General features: G+C 38.8%; 1 protein-coding gene across 1 annotated transcript in view; it reads left to right on the plus strand.

Moving 5' to 3' along the window:
* BBS9 (Bardet-Biedl syndrome 9) overlaps positions 1 to 21,959 on the plus strand; it is a 316,421-nt gene that overhangs the window by 74,358 nt on the left and 220,104 nt on the right. The window contains exons 17-18 of the mRNA XM_060247641.1: positions 5,875 to 6,047; positions 7,033 to 7,185. Of these exons, the coding sequence (XP_060103624.1) occupies positions 5,875 to 6,047; positions 7,033 to 7,185 (326 nt within the window). The remainder of the gene's footprint in view (positions 1 to 5,874; positions 6,048 to 7,032; positions 7,186 to 21,959) is intronic.

Consider the following 21,959-nt stretch of genomic DNA (forward strand, 5'->3'; position numbering starts at 1 on the left):
CAGTTCCTGGATTATTTAACTACTTGCCCATGCTACTTCATTGATTTGCTAACTGTGACTCAGTAAGGATTGTACAATAAATGTTGGTGTAAGAGAAATAATTTACACTTTTACACTGCTCATTTCCTTTTTTTCTGCTTGAATAGCTTCCTTGTTGAAACAAATTGTGAGACTTTTTACTGATTTCTGTAGCTGTTATGGATAATTAAAAAGGTAAAGATAGTCTCCCAAAAGAAGATAGAACTTTAATATGGTACTTGCTCTCAGCTGCTAGGACATTGTATGCGCAGTTGTGGAAGCAAGAAAAAATACCAGAAAAATGGGACTGGACTATTAAAGTTATGTCATGGAGTGAAATGGACAAGCTAACAAGAAAACTAAGAGACTGCGATTTAGAACTTTTTAATCGGGAGTGGAAGAAATTCAGAAGATATGTAGAAAAAGAGTGGAAAATAAAAGGACATTGGACAATTTTTGAAGATTAAGACCTTTAAGACAAGAATATAACTTTTGAAGGGGGGATCTTTTTCTTAATCAATTTTTGTTTTTTCTTGATAGTTAAAGGTACCTTTAATATCTGTTTTTTTTTAAAAAAATAACACTGGCGGGGGTCAACTATTGGGGGGAGGGGTGGGAGAAAAGTAAGATGTGGGGTAGAATGATGTTTTTTTATCTTAAGCTTTTTATAAGTTGTAGATATAGTTCTACTACCATATGTTACTAATTAAAATTGTTTATACTCAGATAGTCCCCTGTGCAAGCACCAGTCATTTCCCACTCTGGGGTTACGTTGCATCACGACTTTTTTACAGAGTGGTTTGCCATTGCCTTTCCCAGTCATCTACACTTCCCTCCCAGCAAGCTGGGTACTCATTTTACTGACCTCGGAAGGCTAAGAATCTTGAGCCGGCTACCTGAACCCAGCTTCCACCGTGATTGAACTCAGGTCATGAGCAGAGAGCTCGTACTGCAGTTCTGCAGCGTTACCACTCTGCTCCACGGGGCTCACATACGGATAATTAGAACATAGCAAATAGAAATATACAAAACATGCAGACAGCCATAGTGATTGATTAGAGGGAAAAAAATCAATCAGCAGCATTTCTTCATTAAGACCAAATAAAATAATAAAACAGCTTACTAAAAACAAAAGAAGAGGGAGAGTCTCATGTATTAAAATAGAACCAGATGCACTGTAAATCAGATAACTGTGTGTACCATAGTGTGCTTGAAGTTATATATTCACACTATTGTGTTGTGTTGTGTTAAGAGCTGCTTTATATGTTTACTGCATATTCTGATGAAACAAAAGAACTCTCCAAAGAGGATTCACAGAGCACATGACAATTCTAGAACACTTCTATAAATTATGTGGGTGCGGGTGTTTAGTCCATATTTCAAACCTGAACAAGAGTCTAACACCATGCTATAATAAGATCCAGAGTTCACTGACCAAGCTGAAAAATAAAGGACCATTCATCAACTTTGGTGCTAATTACTGAAGGGTGAAAAGTGTGGATGCATGTTGTAAGTTTGTTTCTGGTTTGTGCCCCTGGTTTCTTCTCATAGAGCTCCTGTTAGATTCTTAACAGCGTTAGATGATTCTCAAATTTATCATAGTTTCTACAGTCTAAATTGAAAAGTGGCATTCTGTTATGCCCACTGTTATCTAGAGATTTCTTGATAAAAATCTTTAAGTAGTTTCTTAATTTTTAACTTGGCCCTTCTAAGATCCATTATTACTAAACAGTTGCTGTAGTATTTAACGTCTATTTTCAGCAGAATTGTGCAACTAATAAATGAGATTGTATACCATATTCACTTGTAATCTGTAGTTGTTTTTCCATAATCTATTCTCTTTTTATTATCATGGTAGAATGCATAAAAATCATTAGTTTTATGTTCATTTAATGCTAAACCTGTAAAACTTATAATAATTTCTTGCTAGTCAATACAATTTTAGGAAGACTTTGAAACCATCTTAGTACTAAAGCTAAGGTATTAGCACCAGGTTAGTACTGAAACTAAATGGGTTAATTTTTCGATAAATGGTACTCTAATGTTGTGTTTCAAAATATCCGGTTATTATGCTGGAAATATATCTGAAAATGAGGTTGAATGTTATCATTAACAGATGGTTTTCTGATTTTAAAAGGACATGTTTTAGAATAAAACTTGCCTATTTTCCTTGTACACTGTAAATAGCATTTGTCATTGTCCCATCAATTAAATACATTTTCTGGGAATTCTGCCAATAGAAATGGTATACAATCTTGGATTACTAATCTTATGAAAATGTTTAATAAGTAGTGGACTAAACTCCAGTGCTTTTTAAGCTTGCCAAGCTTCTAAATGTAGAACATTACATTTCAAAAAGCAAATCTTTGTGTTGTTTTGTGTTCCCGCCTTCCTCCTCACTTTTCCTCACAGCTTTAATTTAAAATGTATTGAATGAGTGAATATATAGTATTTTCATAAATCCCTTTTAAGAGATTATCTTTGTTTCTTAGTTAGCCTTTACTTAGCCCTATCAGTGGCCCATTGCATTAATGGGTGATGTGCAAGCAGTCTGCAAAAACATCTCCACCCTCACCCCCCTGGACAAATCTTATTATTTGACCTGTGGGAAGAAGAGTTGCCATATAGCGGAAGAATAGGCTTCTGTGTATTCTTAGCTAAGTAGTAGAAGCAGGCCTCAGCTTCAGTGGGAGCTCACAGAAGCTCAGCTCCTGAACCTTTCTGAGAGTTCCACCTCCTTGTCCATTGAATAGTAGGTGCAGCTGCATAACAATCCCTGGATGAGCTCCACAACCTATTTTTCTACAAAACGACTCCTGAATAGAAGTAAGCACTAACCGCTTTAAACCTTATGTGTAAGACGTTCACAAGCACCTTTGCAAAGACAATAGTGCAGAATATCATCCATTAAAACACTTGGAGATGATAGATATGCTTCTTATTCTGTTAATTCCAGTGTATGCGTAAAAGCTCCTGGTCTTTTAACTGTAGTTTAATTGGAAATGTCATTAGGCTTGTATACTATTTCCCTTCCCTTTCTCCTTTTTCCTCCTCTATGTTATTTGAATTCCCCATTTTCTTACCCTTTCAATACTATATGTGTTGCGAATTTCTTAGTAGGAGCCTATAAAACTAAATCTAGGCGTACTACTGTATTTTAATTGTTGGGTGTCTACTCTTGATTTGTATCATTGGCTGCTATTTTAATTGATTGTTTTATGTATGGTTCTTACTATACTTCAGATCTTTGTATCTACTTCTGATTGTGAATCATTATTGCTTTTATGCCAATAAAGGTCTGGACTGAACTGAACTGAATATTAATCTTGGTTGAAGTCTGCTTTGAGTTTTGTTAGCCATGGTTATCCTTAATTTAGAGTTTGAAACCCACGTGAAGAAGTAACCTTTGACAGTGTGCAGATGTTCTCCTTTTGCCACTGATAAATCCCACATGACTGGAATCTTTTAATTTTGGGAAGGGGGCTAGAAGAGAGAGAAGATTGGGTGTCTGTCAATGTGACATTCAGGCATGCCTTGAGCCTTCACACTTCTCATTTTAGAATTTTGCTGGCTGACTTTCCCTCCAACAGACCCTCAGTGCAAAAACAAGCTGCAAAGTTAGTGCCTTGCTTGCTGCCTCTTAGAAACTATGGCCAGGAATGGGGAAGGACCCATCCCATCCTCGGCCTCATACATCATGCCTGTAAGACTTAATCAAACTTGCAAGATATTTTCCCCATTCTCCTGAGATGCTAGGTTGAAGAACAAAGAACAGTGAGCTAACATACAGGAGAATTGTTTCAAATTTTTCATCCAGGACGGAGTGGGATCTGGCTGTTCAGGTATGCAACACCAAACAGAGGTGCAGGGTCCAGTTTGGTACAGAGGTGCAGGCCAGTTTGGTGTAGTGGTTAAGTGTGCGGACTCTTATCTGGGAGAGCCAGGTTTGATTCCACACTCCTCCACTTGCACCTGCTGGAATGGCCTTGGGTCAGCCATAGCTCTAGTAGGAGTTGTCCTTGAAAGGGCAGCTGATGTAAGAGCTCTCTCAGCCCCACCCACCTCACAGGGTGTCTGTTGTGGGGGGGAAGGAGATAAAGGAGATTGCAAGCCGCTCTGAGACTCTGATTCAGAGAGAAGGGTGGTGTATAAGAAGTCGTCTTCTTCTAAAACCCAGTCAGGTTCGGACAGGGCCTTATTATTGGTTTAAATTGAACCTGGGGGGTGGGGAGCCAGGGAAAGTCTCAGTGAACCATTTGGAGACAGGTTGTGTTTCGTCTTTTGACTGCAGTCCCTTCCATACTGCCTATTCCAATGAATAGGCAGTGTGTACTATTATCAGTTAACCCTATTAGGCACTTTTTTGTTTGCAACGGGGAAGAAGATGAACAGGAACTAACAAGCAAGGAGACCACAAAGCTTGGGTGGGCAGATAATGCTGCTTTGTGGGAAGGATATCTGGCCACATTTTAAAAAGATGAGGCATCCTGAGTATCATGAAATTATTATGTACCTCCTCTCTCCACTTTCTGATTTGCTGGAGAGATCCCCCTGCCCCTGCTAAGACAGTAATGCAGTCAGCTTTTAAACTGTATTTCTCCATTCCTCCTTTGTTTGGAAGAGGAGGCATTCAGCCAACAATGGTCAAACTACTCCTGGATAAAGTTTGTTGGGTCGGGTTTGATGGAACAGTGCCCAAAGCTATTTCTTGTCATTAATTACCACCTTAAAATGGAGACAAAGGAAGATCATTCTGGCACCTTAAAAACTAACACATTTTTGTTTTAGCTGCTCTAAGACTCTTTTGTTTTCACTGCAACAGACTAACTTGCCTTTTCCACAGGATTTTGTACCTTAAACTTTGAAGCGTAACAAATTTGCACTTTCTCGCTTCTTTGAAAAGGGCATATATTAGGCCTCCTATTTACCTCCCCCATCCCCCAATTCATTCATTCATTCATTCATTCACTAAATTTATACTCCACCGTACCCTCAAAATGGGCTCATCCCTGAGGAATTGAGGAGAAAGACTTTCTCCCTACTGGGGGAGAAAGCCTAGAATACACCTGGAAGTAATAATCACCTTCTCCAAATTCTGCTCTCACACAAGCAGCACCCCTCCTTTCAAAAAAAAAAAAAAATCTCCCAGTGCTGGGAATCCTAGTATTTGTCCCAATTCTGGAAGCAAGAAACTAAGGCAGATGTTTGGCAGAGCTTTCACCAGAGATCTAGCTGCAGTGTAATAAGGCAGTGGCATTGCTTGCTTTAAATTCTGTTAAGAGTTTTCTGTGTCTTCATGACACTGGCTTCTCAGTTGAACACTAAAACAGTCTTAAAGATTTAGTAGTAGAAATTACTGATGCAGACTTGTCTTAACTGTTTTCACACTACATAAGGAAGTGGTGTTGTAGGAAACAACTCCTTTATCGTTGTTTGAGAATGTATAATTTGTTGCATGTTGTATATATTAAAGTAGTTAGTGTTGTGCATATTTGAGTATTTCTGATACAGCAGAGTAAAGTGCAGTGTTGAGAATCTTTTCTTTACATCTGTTTTAGTGACTGCACAAACTTGTTTTTCCTTCCTTCTATATGAACATGAAATGTTATAAATTAAACGAATAGATGAAGATAAGAGGAACTACAAAATGTATAATTACAGATGTAATTATAAAGATATGTTGGAAACTGTGTGGGCCAAAGAGAAAACAACCATACTCAATATGTTGTGTTGTTTCAAATCATATATTTATTATAAAAATATAATAAATATAACAATTTGTCATATTGGTGCATGATGGGACCAGTGAGTTGAGGATTAAAAAAATACTAACTTGTTTAATTTTGTTTTTTTAAGAGCGTTACAGAATTCAAAGTGAAAAATTTGAAGACATCTGGTTGATTGCAAAGGAACTTGTTCTTCGTCTTGAGCAATATTTCAGGAAACGAAACCGCAAGGACTTTGCATGTTCTTTTTCAGACCCAATCCCTTTACAAGAATATTTTGCGATAATTGATCATCATTTTGAGGTATGCTTTTGATTTTGTGATACTGTTTGTTCAGTGGTGGTAGCTTCTGCTGTTATTATTCTGAGTCACTGCAATAGTAGATATTAGAGACAGTACATGTTTGACAGGCTGGGTTCATATCTGGTGTCTGTGGGCACCTCCATACAGGCTTTGTACACACCGTTATGCTTATTCACTGCGGCCTTTCTTCAAGTCTTTGCCAGTGGGTCTGTGATGTGAAAGAATGTTGATAATAACCAGTTCAGTGCCTTAGACCCACTTCAGACTTAATGGAGAGAAGACTGGGAGTCTTCCAAGGTTTGCTGTTTCAATTCTAATAATTTTTGGCAAACCAAGGATATATTAAGCTGTTCTTCAAAATCCTTTTTTCCGAAAGTAGTTTTGGATTGCCAAATGGCAAGATAATTATAGAGAGAAGTATGTTGTTGTTTTGGTATTTGGACTGACATCTGATATAATTAAGTTCAGAGTGTTTTTGGAAGGTGTATTGGCTGGCAACAATTCTTCAGTTCTCTCAAAAGACAAAAATCTATTCTTAGAGGCACGACACAATACTTTAAACATTTCAAAATACCCCATTTCCTGCTGCAACAAGTATTGTATTATACTCAAGCATATGTGCTACAGATTCAGCATACTGAAATACTTCATAGCCTAGTGATGACGAGTTAATTTCACTGCTGTCATGAAACTCCATGGCAAGATTATCATGCATTACTGTAGATTACCTTGGCTGTCAACAATTATTTTCAATTTCTGTAATAGCTGGCATTATTTGAGCCTGTTAGTAGATCTTGTGATGAGTGTGAAATTACTACTTTTCATACGGGCAACATGGCTGTAGGAAAGCACTATGTGGTTTAATTCAATAAAGCTTCCACAATATGATTGTCCTCCACCTGTTTGCTATAAGTATCTGATGGAAAAATATGTTCTGCATTCTATGATAGTCTTATCCCTTTCCTTAAATTTTTCTAAATTGCAGCTGCGCTTGAATGCTGGAAAATATGAGCAACTATTATCTGAAAGAGCCATACAGTTTCGAGCTATTGAAAGACGTCTGCTTGCACGATTTAAAGATAAAACCCCAGCTCCTCTTCAACATCTGGACACATTGCTAGAGGGAACTTACAGACAGGTCAGTATAGCTGGGTTATGAGCCTGTCCCTTTAATGTTTCCCACTCCATTTTAAACATAGTTTTAAAATACATAAGCTGTATCTTCCTGGTTACATTTACCAGCCGAGAGACCCTGGAACAGTAATTTGTTTAATCTAGTATTCCCTGCAACTTTCCAGATGATCTGCAGTGCTTTTTTATTTGATCTTCAGATACAGAATTGCTACTCAGAGGTCTCGCAAACTTTGACAGTGCATCATTCTTTCCAAACTGAAATAGTTATGTGAAAATATTTTATAGTTCAGAGCTCATGTAAACATTTATGGTATACTGTAAACTGATGGAATGGTTTAACTGATGTAACATCCACAACACAATAATCTGAGACTAAGCGTCTCCATTTGCTAGCATATTTACATCCTGGGTGTTTCAAAGGCAATAGCTGAAGGAATTGAAAGCAAACGAATGGGTCTTATGTTGCCAGAGAGTGCGCAGTTTTGAGTTTTTATCTTTATTGCTTCAAATAGTTGTTCCAATTTAGCTTCCTCTGTGTCTCCCAAAGAATCACTGTAATGATTTTTTCCCCCTTAAAACTAGAAAGTCCTGTATTGCCTTAGCCCATTATTGCATCCTGCAAGCCAGGCTAAACATTAGAGGGCTTTCCATGCCCTAGGCAAGCCAGCTTGAGCATCTGCCTACCCTGCCCCCCATCACCAGCGAGTCTGGGCATGTCCCAAGCTACTGCTTAGGCAGCTTGGGGCTCACTTGCCCATCACTGTGGAATATGTATGTGTCCAAATTTAGAACTGGCACCACTTCTGGATGATGCTGTAGTAACCCCCAAAATCTCTGGTGAAAACCCTTCACTTTCGCATTCTGTTACAACCCCCCACCCATTTGCTCCCACTGCATTGGCGGGTAAGTCAGCTCCAAGCTGGCCAGCCGGTTGGAGCACCAGCATCAGCAGCAAGGACACCCCTGGTGCTTGCCCCTCCCCCGTTGTCCTAATTAATATCCTGGGGCTGCCTTGTGGGGTGGGGTGCACACCTGAATAGAGCAAATGAAATCCATGGAAGAGCTTGAGTTCTTATTGTATAGGTAATAGTAGGATGTGGGAAGAATATCTAGCTTCACAACACTTTTATATATTAAGATTATAGTCTCATCTGAGCCATATATATGTTTAGGACACTGAGCAGGTTGTATGTTTAGTGAACTCACTAAAAATGTTGAGACAGTGTGTAACTGCAATAAAAAGGCCAATGCTATGCTGGGGATTATTAGAAAAGGAATTGAACACAAATTAGCCAGTATCAGCCCATGTATAAATCGATGGTGCGGCCTCATTTGGAGTACTATGTACAATTCTGGTCACCACACCTCAAAAAAGATACTATAACATTAGCAAAAGTGCAGAAAAGAGCAACTAGAATGATTAAAAGGTTGGAACACTTTCCCTATGAAGAAAAGTTAAAATGCTTGGGGCTGTTTAGCTTGTCGACTGAGGTTTACAAGATTATGCATGGGATAGAGAAGGTAGAGAAAGAAGTACTTTTCTCCCTTTCTCACTATACAAGAGCTTGTGAACACTCAATGAAATTGCTGAGCAGTTGAATTAGAATGGATAAAAGGAAGTACTTCTCTTCACCCAAAAGGTGATTAACACATGGAATTCACTGCCACAGGAGGTAGCAGTGGCTACAAGCATAGCCAGCTTCAAGAGGGGATTGGATAAACATATGGAGCAGAGGTCCAGTAGTGGCTATTAGCCACAGGTTATAGCCACACTGTCTGAGGCACTGATGCTCTGTATTCTTAAGAACATAAGAACATAAGAGAAGCCATGTTGGATCAGGCCAACGGCCCATCCAGTCCAACACTCTGTGTCACACAGTGGCAAAAATTTTTATATATACACACACACTGTGGCTAATAGCCACTGATGGACCTGTGCTCCATATTTTTATCTAAACCCCTCATTCTTGGTGCTTGTGGGGGACAACAGTGGGAAGGCTTCTAGTGTTCTGGCCACACTGATGGACCTCCTGATGGCACCTGGTTTGTTTTCTTTCCACTGTGTGACACAGAGTGTTGGACTGGATGGGCCATTGACCTGATCCAACATGACTTCTCTTATGTTTTTATGTGTATCTGTATTTCTTGGGTGTGCGTTTATGTACAGTATGTCACAGAAGTGAGTACAGCCCCTCACATTTTGTAAATATTTAAGTATATCTTTTCATGTGACAACACTGAAGAAATGACACTTGGCTACAATGTAAAGTAGTGAGTCTACAGCTTGTATAACAGGGTAAATGTGCTGTCCCCTCAAAATTACTCAACACACAGTCATTAATGTCTAAACTGCTGGCAGCAAAACTGAGTACATCCCTAAGTGATAATGTCCAAATGGGGCCCAAAGTGTCAATATTTTGTGTGGCCACCATTATTTTCCAGCACTGCCTTAACCCTCTTGGGCATAGAGTTCACCAGAGCTTCACAGGTTGCCACTGGAGTCCTCTTCCACTCCTTCATGATGACGTCACGTAGCTGGTGGATGTTAGAGACCTTGCGCACCTCCACCTTCCATTTCAGGATGCCCCACAGATGCTCAATAGGGTTTAGGTCTGGAGACATGCTTGGCCAGTCCATCACCTTTACCCTCAGCTTCTTTAGTAAGGCAGTGGTCATTTTGGAGGTGTGTTTGGGGTTGTTATCATGTTGGAATACTGCCCTGCGGCCCAGTCTCCAAAGCGAGGGGATCATGCTCTGCTTCAGTATGTCACAGTACATGTTGGCATTCATGGTTCCCTCAATGAACTGTAGCTCTCCAGTGCCGGCAGCACTCATGCAGCCCCAGATAATGACATTCCCACCACCATGCTTGACTGTAGGCAAGACACCCTTGTCTTTGTACTCCTCACCTGGTTGCCGCCACACACGCTTGACACCATCTGAGCCAAATAAATTTATCTTGGTCTCATCGGACCACAGGACATGGTTCCAGAAATCCATGTCCTTAGTCTGCTTGTCTGCAGCGAACCATTTGCGGGCTTTCTTGTGCATCATCTTTAGATCATCATCCTGCAGACCGATTTGATGCAGCATGCGCAGTATGGTTTGAGCACTGACAGGCTGACCCCCCCCCACCCCTTCAACCTCTGTAGCAATGCTGGCAGCACTCATACGTCTATTTCCCAAAGCCAACCTCTGGATATGATGCTGAGCACGGGCACTCAACTTCTTTGGTCGACCATGGCGAGGCCTGTTCTGAGTGGAACCTGTCCTGTTAAACCGCTGTATGGTCTTGGCCACTGTGCTGCAGCTCAGTTTCAGGGTCTTGGCAATCTTCTTACAGCCTAGGCCATCTTTATGTAAAGCAACAATTTTTTTTCCAGATCCTCAGAGAGTTCATTGCCATGAGGTGCCATGTGGAACTTCCAGTGACCAGTATGAGAGAGTGAGAGCGATAACCTGCTCCCCCTTCACACCTGATACCTTGTACCGCTAGCAAGTCACATGACACCAGGGAGAGAAAATGGCTACTTGGGCCCCATTTGGACATTATTACTTAGGAGTGTACTGACTTTTGTTGCCAGCAGTTTAGACATTACTAGCTGTGTGTTGCGTAATTTTGAGGAGACAGCACATTTACACTGTTATACAAGCTGTAGACTCACTGCTTTACATTGTAGCCAAGTGTCATTTCTTCAGTGTTGTAACATGAAAAGATATACTTAAATATTTACAAAATGTGAGGGGCTGTACTCACTTCTGTGACATACTGTACCTGCTTGCTCACTCTTTACTACTCCTCTGAAGTTCTGGCATCTTCTGTCTGATACATGGTTAAGAAATGGCTTCTCAGTTATTTTTATTGTACTGATTTCTTTTCAAAAATTTTTATTAGATTTTAAAGGGCAGAGAAATAAAAAATATATAGAAAATATGAAATAACAGTATGAATATATATAATGATCCTCCCCTCTACAATTACAATTTCAATGCAGGTCATAAAAAACGCTAACATTGTATTCAGTTATTGTTATAATATTACAAGTCCAATCTTCTAAATCTTTAATTTTTTTAAATATAGTTTGATAGGATTTTTCTTAATTCCATTAATTATAATCATTATCATAATTTTCTTCATCATTACTATCAGTTTTACTGATTTTATGTAAACCATGTCTTGACTTGCCTCTACTGTACATACTTATTGTAAACTCTTAATTAGCAGTAGATTGAGTGCCTTTCTACTGGTTGTACTATTTTTGTTATACATTTCCTATCATTCATGTGTGAATTAAAAATACTTCAGTGACAGAGAGCCAGTTAGTGGTGAAGAGCAGTGGATTCTAATCTGGAGAACCAGGTTTGATTCCCCACTCCTTGCACCAGTCACAGTTCTCTCAGAGCTCTCTCAGCCCTTAAAACCAAGTCTAGCTCTCTTCTAGATGGTGTACAACGCTAAAATCCTGGACTTGCGGCAGCCAGACAGTCCTAGGATCTCCTGGCTATTTCACACACAATGCCATATGATAATTATTAATTATTATTATTACTTCAGTGACACAGAAGGTGGTGATGGAGCCCACCTAAGCAGTCACTGTAATCTGTTTCCAGGCTTGTGGGCTATTAAACAGGGCTGTTTTATCTGGAAGACTCACACAGGGCTCCATATGTGACTACCACTAGATGGGGAGACAGTCATTCAGCACTGCTGCTAAGGAAGGTGGAAATATAAAGATAACTAACATAACACAGACTATTGTCTTGTCGAAACAATCTACATGTTGTCTGGCAGCCTTAGTGTCTCTGAGGCACCGAATGGGTGCATGACTTTACTGTTTTGATTGCAATGTTGGCAAAGGGTTTTGCCATAAAGTATGCCTGGAAAATGTGCATAAAATTGGATACTTTTCAGGAGTTAATTGGAATATGTTTTCAAATCAAGATGCCAAATGTTCTCAGAGGAAGTAGTCTGATTCAGCTTTACGCTTAATGACAACCTGATAGTGCTTTCCATCCGATATTAATTATGGCTGATTTGTACCAAGTTTAGTTGTAACACAAACAAGACGTGGCACATGTATTTTGATATTTAAAAACTTAAAGCATCAGAACTCCCTGCTTATTTACAAGCCATTTTTGTCACTCTGCCAGTGAAAGAGCAGTAACCTGCATGATGAGAAAGACCTATGTGAAAGCTCTTTCAATTTATTGAAGCTAAATACGTTCAGACAGGTTGGAACATTCTGTCCAAAAGTCTCACATTGCACACATCACACAATGAGCAGAAAATTCATAATGCACTCTTGTAGCCTTCATTATTATGAATTTAGGCATCTAACAAGAAGAAAAGGATTAGAAAAGTTTGCTGTATTAAAATCAGGATTCTTTCTGCACTTTTAGCATCAAAAATCCCACTATGGTACATACTGAGGAAATGAATGTATTGTTGTGTTTGAAAAAATGTACTGAGCAAAGTTGTTGCATTAGTTTTTCTAAAATGAATGTTTGCACATCCAAGCCAAAAGGCTGAGAAGCATAGTTTATACAGAATGGATTATATGTCATTAGAATTTTGTCACCAGTTAATTGTGATACTGCAACACATGAGTGGTATTAGTGGAACTTTCATTGATAAAGGTATGTACTTTTCACTATATGATTGTCTCTAGGTTCAGCTGTAGAAAGTCACTTGCCAAAGTGTCTACTTAGTAGGCCAAAGGTTTTTATTTTGTGAAAAGTAAAGTGCACAAACAATGTTCACATTATATTCCAATAGCTGTTTGGTTTTTATATAAGATAACCAATAAAATTTAAATGTGTGTCAGGATTTTTTTGTGAATTGGAAAGTGATAAAGTTCAAGTAACAGATTAGGGGTCCAAGAGGAAAAATTCTATAGAGATGTTAGATGGTCGGATTTGTGAGGCAATATGAATAGTTTTTACATCTGAAGAGTTAAGTTGGAAGAGTAAAAAATATGTTTCTATTAATGAAATATATTAAATTTTGTGATACTTAGATTTTTAATATCCTTATTCTTGCCCTTATTTTTTTTATCTATCCTATATCTCTTTCCTTGTGTTGTCTGAAGCACTGAACATGTTAATGGCAATATAGAAATAATAATAATAATATTGAGATTGTTCTGTCTGCTTCCAGACTATCTGGAGTAATGTTGGGTTTTATGTCTGCATTACTCTTAAGGAGTCACAACCAAATGCAAAGTTCTTTATTTAAGTTAAAAGTGCACAAAGTGTTTAGAAATCAATATATCTTTAGTTACCAGGTGTATTAATGGCAGGACAGGGATGGTTGCTTTTTACAAAAATAATTCATCTGAAGGTTCCAACAGAGGATAAATCACTTGGTTTTATTTCAGAAAGACATTCAGGCGATAGCTTTTTGCATTAATAAACTGGGATGGGTCATCCTGCTTCCTTTTATGGGAAGCCAAGAGATGGAGCTGAGCTTTGTCCTATTCATCAGCTTTAGAAACTTGTCTTAGAAAGGAAATTGAAACAGTGTGCCAACTTGATTGGTTTAATTTAACAAATGGGCCTTGTATTGGCAAAGTAGCCCTCTTCAAAGAAAGAGATCTTTGTCATTTTTATGCACAATGTAGTCCGTGTTCTTTTATGTAGAAAATACTAGGACTTGCAATGCAATCCTTTCCTGGTAAAATGAGAGAACTTCTTAAAACATTATTTCCTTTGTGTAATTTTTTTTCCTGTACACAAGACATGCCATATTTACTTTTCAAAACTGATGCCACTCTTCCTATGGTTTATTGTAGAAATATTACAGTTAAAGTGCTTCTATTTTTAGATAGGGAAAATGGAGGAAAATGTTGCTGCATGAGCACCAAGTTCTCTAATGGAGAACTAAGTGAACTTCTTACTGAAAAAGCATAAATGAAAAGCAAAGCTTAACTTAGCAATAATAAGGTTCACAGAGTATTAGAAAGACTTCTTGCTTCCAGTAAATAAGGTTTATCTCTGGGAATATATATCTCACTAAGCAAGTATATTAGTACTATATTTAAAATTGCATCACAGGCTTGCCTTATGTACTCAAGTAGTGTTTTATAGAAATATAGTTTCTAATGGTTGTGACAACTTAAAAATTGTTAGTAACTTAAATAGTTAATAATAATTTATAATAGCCTTCATAAATCTGAAGAAATGGCTATGCAACTTGAACCATCACATTTTAGATTTTTTGTGGTTTTTTGCATGTAGATCATATGCAAATAAACTCCCATGTGGCGGTGTCTGTTGGGTTTGGGAGGCAGAACAAGTAGCTGTGAGTCTCTTCCCCATTTTAAGAAAGTGGTAAATCCATCTGAATTGGCCAGTTTTTCTTTTTAAAGAAATGTCTAACATGAGCTTGATTTAGGTACAAGTGGTAAGATAAACCTGGTGTTACTTGAAAGGTGTGTCATTACATGTAGCTGTAGAACCATAAATAAGGAAAACAGTTGACGGAACTTTTCCTAGTGAGCCGATGGCCACGCCTCATAGGGTGGGCCAGCCTAGTGGTAAAAAGGGTGACACTCAGTCTGACTGAGCTGAGAACAGCATAGGCACAGTGAGACTTGGCCAAGTTATGGAGTAGGCCTAGTTGGGCAGGCAAGATGGGTCTTTATGCCTCCTTATGTGCAGGCAGCTCCAAGGGCCACCTATTCCAAGACTGTTCTCTTCCCGCCCCCCCATCTAACCCTAAAGACAGTGCAAGAGTATATGAAAATTGTTGATGGTTTGGGTAGATGATAAAGATGGCAGGCACACCATTTTAATAGTCTTTCTCCTTCCCCCCTCTTTAGTGGCAACAGGGAGCAGCTGTAATTGAGTGAGATGCTTTAGATAAGCGCAAAGATTTGCACACATAGCCAGGTGTGCTTTTACCTTTTATTTTGAGTAACAGACTTCATGCTACATCATGAACCATAATACACAAAGAAAAGCAGCCAAATGAGATAAAACATTTTTTCTTATAAGCCCAGTACAGACAACAATCCCACATGTTCACCAAATGCATAGAGGGAAAGCAGACGTGAGTACTCTGCACAATTCTTGGTTGTCTGCAGGTCGTAATTGTGTATCATGTCCTCTCTCTAATGAGCAGCGCTGCTTTCTCAGGGTCGTTGACCACATGGAGAGAGAGTTCATGCTGCTATGTTCCTCACGGGTCAGTCACTTTGCAGCTATCCAGGCGATTTCACAGAGGCAGGGGGTAGGGTTCATGCTGGCTCTCTCTCCCCATGTATTCAGTGAAATTGTGGGGCTATCGTTTCTACCAAGATTGAGAGTGAAACAACTGATCCTCTTTATATGCTTAGAAGGACAGATTTCTTATATGTAAATCACTTTTCCTAATAGTAAACAGGCTGGTCCCTGTTAAGTTAATAGAAATAGCACCGTGGGTCACCAGCAGGCAAAGTGGAGATTTCTTTATAGTTGGGGTACTCCCAAGGAATGCAGGAAAAGCTCCCTGGCCCCAAATATCTTGTGTGATGAGAATATACTACCGATGGCAGGGAACATGGTGAGCAGCGAAGTGTCAAAAAACAAAAGGAAGGGGTGGGGGAATTAGCTTGCTCAAGCCCCTAAAATCGTGCTGGGGGAAGGTTGAAAGAGATAGGGATTTCCAAATTGCTCTGCCCTCCCACAGTTCCAAATACTTTCACCACATATTGCAAATGTATAGTAATTGCTTTATAAGTGTTTATTGTTTCTCTGGTTTTACATTCCAGGCTTCTGTTCTAGTTGCTGTATCTAGGAGAGGGGGAAACTTGTTGAGTTATAATTTAGAACTTTTAAACAAAAATCAGAGTTTATGTGGAAGCTCAAATGTTGCTGAAATGCATAATGAAAAAAAAAGAAACGATGTTTATTCTCCAGTGTTTTTCACATTGTTGCTCTGTCTGCAATATTTAGCTGTATAAATATACATGTACATATATAGCTGTGTGTGTCGGAACGTATATACGTATGTGTGCATATATAGTTACATGTACAATACTTTCAGTAAAAACTTTTGTTTCAAACATTTTATACTTTTCAGCAATAGTGTATAAGTTGTTTAACATGGCAGAGTAATACAATAAACCCCCCTCCCCAAAAATAATAATGTAAATTTTGTGTGGTGGCATGTTGCTCAAATTCACATCTGTACAATTTTAATCCAGTATTTAGTATTAGCTTTGGTCATGCCAGTTAGCTATTTGGAGTGATCAGGCTGACAGCACACATACTGGCTTGTATCCTGCCACCATTTGGCAATGCTTGAAGTCTTCCAGCCTAAGATGTCTTCCAGTTGGCTCTAAAGCCACCTATCAGAAGGTTTCTTAGGCTGGAGGAGGACTTCAAACTTCACTGAATCAAATGTTAAGACACCTGTTTGCCTGGTACTCTATGCACAGTTCCTGATCTATCAGGCAATCTTTATGTAGAAGACTGTTCCTATGTTTGTATCTTAGATTTTTTAATGGATTATGGAATCTGATTGTATTTTTTTCATTGCTTTGGACTAAATACAGTTTTACCTTAATATGGTAGCTTAACCTAGAAGAGAGAAGTGGTGGTGCGTTATAGTGGAGAAAAGATGTTAGTGAGTCATGATAAACAATGGTGTCATAAGGTTACAGAAATGTAGTTTTTCATTGGACAGATCTACAGGCCTAGCCATATTAATCACATTAGGCAGCATATGCAACCAAAAAGTCCGGTGGCACCATAAAGTCTATTGAATTTATAGAAGCACAAGCTTTTGGGAGCCAGAATTCACTTAGTCTAATAAGTGTAAGCTTATATTACAATAATTTAGTTGGTCTTTAAAGTGCCATGAGGCCATTTGTTTTCAGTGCACAATTCTGCTGAGTAACATTTTGTTATCACATTTGAGTAATTATTCTTCCTGCACAGAACTGCTTTAAAATGTACTTGATCAAGGAGGGGGGAGGGTTGTACACTTCAGTTTCTCTAAAATGCTAAACAGATTTGTTTGGTGTTCTGGCATGTCTGTGCCAGCTCTCAGTAGGCTTCTGGTAGGCTTAAAAGACCTAACAAGCATTTGTTGATGTATTTTATTTACATTTTTTATTTTCAGTCATATCAGGGCATTTCAGTATGCTCCAGTAGCACTGGATGTATTTATCCCTTTTTACTAAAAAATAAAAAATAAACAAAATGATTTGTTTTCATAAGCCTTTATTTTTGCAGAGCAAGTAGTCTTCCTCTACATTGCACAAGCACATTGGTCAGATTGCTTATTAAAGTGAAGTTAATACAGACCCTTATAATTTATATATATAAAAGCATCCTTGGTTTTCTCCCCCGCTGCAAGCTATTGGTTCAGTCTTTAATACTTTCTGTAATAATCTGATAGGCCTTACTGTGTGACTGCTTTCTGAATCATGTGGCTGCTGCCGCTGAGGCCAGTGATGCGTTCTACATGTGTATGTTACAGCTTTTCTGAATTTTTGCTTATTTCTGCTTTCTAAGAATAATCAATGAAGAAATAAAATCCTCTGAAGTGTAACCATCATGATTCTTTAAAAAAGAAATATTCGGTCAAATACAACAACTGTTTAGGCGGCCTAAGTGGATTATCAAGTATAAAGAATGGCCATTCAATTTCTGTCCAAGCTGTGGAGCTAAAACGTTATTTTAGCATGTTATTAGTGGAAGTTTCAAAGGATATTATTTATGCCTACTGGGACTAATGCCAGCATATGAGTTAGTGAAAGAGGAGTTTTACTCATTGTTCCTAGAAGACTGCCAGATCAACTCTGCCATATTTCTTACTTCTAAAAAGTGTGCTAAAATGAAATAGATCACTTTTTTTTCATCAGAACTTTAGTTTTGACTACTGTGGGGGGAGAGACCAATAGTTATATTTTAAATGCAGGCTTATTTTTAATAGAGTTATGGCTTATTCATAATGAAGTGAAAAGGCCAGTGTTTTTAGTCTTGGGCATCTCATAAATTAAACATGTATTTCTTCTTGTGCATGGAGACTAGCAAATACCTTACTAAAGAATAATAGTACATGCTTAGTACTTAATAAACAACCACTTGAGATAATTTTGAATTCATTCATAGCTTAATGTATGAGGCATGATGTTCTCTGTTACTGAAGGAGGGGCACAGTGCTTTGTGCTTAAAGGAGAATAGATTATATTGTATCCATTTTAGTGTTGTTACAAGTGGCACAATCATTTCCAGCAGAGTGCAGCAGAAGACAATAAATGCAGAATATCACTCCTTCCAATATGAAAACAAGACAGTTGGATAATCATTTGGACTTATAGAAAGTAGTGTTAGCATGGTGGTGGTCAAGCTTTTCTCTAGTAGTTAATCATCCAGAGGCAGAAGTTACAAGACTAGAACAGGTAACATTTTTTTAATAAAGGTTGTCCTTTAATACACTGAGAACATCAGTTACTAACATGACAGCCCTAAGAACACTTTCCTGAGGAGTAAGTCCCATTTAATAGACCTGAGTAGGGTTTTGGGTAGACCTACCTATGATTGCTTTGTGACAGGGCAACAATTACTTCAGTGGACTTAGAAAAGAGTGACTCTGCTTAGGATGTCATTACCATACATGCTAAGGAATGATGGCTTCTGAGAACACTGCTTTGTGGCCACCCTTTGTCTTCTAGCTACTGCAGTTATTTCATGAATTGATGCTCCTCATCTCTCTTGGAGCAAATGTTAGCAATATGTAGTAGAAATTTCAGATCGGGCTGCTGTTAAGTAAGTAGAACTCCAGGGGCATGGCTGAGCTGAACAGAAAAAGAGAAGGAAAAGCTTTTTCAAGGCATTACCTCTCAGGATTTCTTACTTTCTAAAAGATTTTATTAAAGCTATAATGACTTAGTTTCATGTAATTTCTGACGCTGATGTTTTAAATGCATACAGAAGTTCCATTAACAAGCCTGGCTAAACGAAAATGGTGTCTAATGAATCAAAGAATAAAACCCAGGAAAAGGGATTTTAAAAGTATACTCAGATTTATAGCATTTTCCCCAATATAATTTGAAACATTACAGTATTATTTCTCTCTCTTTTATGTTTGAGAAATGCTTTTTAGTGGTGTTTTTTAGTGGAGACCTCTGGTGGTCTCCTCTTAACTCTCAAATACCAGTTTAGCATGAGGTATTCTTAATATTATGGGAGATACTTTGTTGTTGACTCAATGAGGTTTCAGTTAGGCATTTTATGAGAAATTATAATGTGTTTTGGACACTATTCTTCCTTTCAGGAATGTTTTAAAAACTTTTTTGGTATAGAAACCTCCTCTATTGTGAAACAGTATTTTTATTCATGAATTCAGTCCTGTAGGTTTGGTAGCCTTAACATTAGGTTTAAAAGTTCTTAAAGGCATGGTCTATCAGTTGACAATCAACATCACCTTGGAACAGAGATCTGTGATTTATTTCCCTGCACAGTCCTGCGCTGAAGTAAAAATGAATATCAAATTATGTCCAAACTTCCCTTTGGTGGAAGAAACTTCCACATGGTTAAACGCAGAATTATACTTCTGTGCTCTGTTCTCAGAGTTCTTTGCATACACATTCCACCAGAATGAAAAACTTTAAAGAAAAATACAACATATCTGGCAATGGGTGTGAAAATTCACCCAAAGTTGACCGAGACTCATTTGAGATGAATTTGATAGCATAAGCAAGGGGTCATTTTGTAGAAAAATAGGTGGTGGAGCTCATCCAGGGATTGTTATGCAGCTGCACCTACTATTCAGTGGACAAGGTGGGAAGGAGTAGGTGGAACTCTCAGAAAGGTTCAGGAGCTGCGCTTCTGTGAGCTCTCGCTGAATCCAAGACCTTAGCATAAGTAATGTAAGAACAAATGGCAATGGTCCATAGACTTTCCCTCTAGGATGTATCTCGAATAGGCTTTATCATCAGTCTTGAATATTCCATACGTTCCAAAAATGGTTTCCATATGGTATTGGGAAAGGGGGAAGCTGCTCAAAAAATGGAAGCCTAACACTCTGTTGAAAATTTGAAACTGGTTGGGGTGGAATCTAAAGTAATGTACCATCTATATTCATTAACCCTCCTACTTCAGTAGTCTGTAAAAGAAGCAGTCACCCTGGAAGCAGTTTGTCTGTTGCAGTAGTGCAGGAATGAATAACAATGTAATGTGCTCCCGGGCAATCTCAGATCTGTTGCTGAGTTCCACAGGAAACAATGGAAGGTAATTAGGACAATTAACACACATTACTACTCTTGAGTGAGCCCTTCACTTTGCAATACTATCATTGGAGACATAATTGACTTAAGCACTTGTAGCTCTTGTGATTAAATACAAAAATGGTTAGGAATAAGGTCAGTGCTGGTCAGCGGGTTTATGTCTGTGGATTATGGGTTAGACTTCAGTTGCATCCTGATTAATTTATCTTAATATAAATTTACAGCTTTTTCACAGAGAAACAGCGGCACACTTTTTGCTTTCCTTCTGGAAAGTAAATATTAACTATCCTATACTGCATGATACCTATTCGGAACTTCCAAGAGTTGATTTGCTGCCTAGTATACTAAAAATCCTGCACAGTAAATCTTAGGCATGCAGAAGCTTTACAGGTTTTAGTGATACCCATACAATTCCTGATCCAGTTATGGCAGGGTACTAACCTTGCATGTTAATATTTCTAAGTCATGTGATTTCATAGTTAATTTTTTAAAAAAACCTTTTATATAATTCATTAATTGCTACATTCAGAGCATTATTCATAGTTACACTGTTTTCATCCTGGTATCAGTACCTAATAAATAATGCAGCAGCAATATTATTATTGTTGTTGTTGTTTTCTTACCTGAATTCTTTCTTCTAAATAATCTTGCACGTGTGGAGTGACCACCTACCCCGAATCCTAAAAAGGATGAATAATAATAATGACAAATAATAAGTGCAAACTGGAACAACGCTTGCACAGGGAAGCCTTGCTAATGGGCAGCTTCTTTTTCCAAGCCTCCTTACCTGCAGAAAGTTAGATCGGGGCAGCAGTCCGAGATAAGCCTTGGAGGGAAGTCAGAAGGGTTGGCGTTGCTTTAGTGCAGGCGTCAGGGGAGGGGAAGCTGGATTGATCCAGTATTAAAATGTAAAGGCAGGTCTGCGATTTTTCAAGGGGTTAATGGGACCTGCAGTTCTTCAGCAAGCTCACAAGGCTATGAGGAATGAAAACAGCCTCCTATTTCCAAGGCTGCATCCCAACCAGGGAAGTGCTAAATCTAACAGAAGATGGAGGCAATGGCAAGGAGGAGCAAGATCAGTGCACTGGAGCTGCATGCAAGCAAGGCACAGAAGAGCCCCGCCAATCATTTGCATTCAAGCGAGGCAAGAGAAGAGCAGAAAAGCTACACCAATTGCTTGCATTCCAGTGAGTCTCTTTTGTAAAGACAGTGAGGCATTCCCTGAATCTGGCTGCCATGCTACAGTGCTCAGGTCGCTAACCACTGCTCCAGTACAACCAAGTGTGGATGCAGCCAAAACACCAGGGCTTTTTCCGTTTCCCCCCTCCTCCAGGATTATAGATTTGGTGTTGGCAGTTGCTTCCCCTGCAGGCTTGGCTGGACGTGCCTGCAGCTGAGGCCTCTGCAGGGACCATGTACAGGTGTGAGGGTGGCTTTGGGGCTTGAACTCAAGGTCTATCTCCATGTCCAAGGGGGTGGGAGGAGATGCCTCTGCCATCTTGGCCTCCCCCCAAACTCCAGAGGCTCACTTGCCAACTGGCACCTTTCCTGCTGTCCTCCA

The sequence above is a fragment of the Heteronotia binoei genome, chromosome 10 (assembly GCF_032191835.1).
Source record: "Heteronotia binoei isolate CCM8104 ecotype False Entrance Well chromosome 10, APGP_CSIRO_Hbin_v1, whole genome shotgun sequence".
In the NCBI taxonomy this organism is placed as follows: Eukaryota; Metazoa; Chordata; class Lepidosauria; order Squamata; family Gekkonidae; genus Heteronotia; species Heteronotia binoei.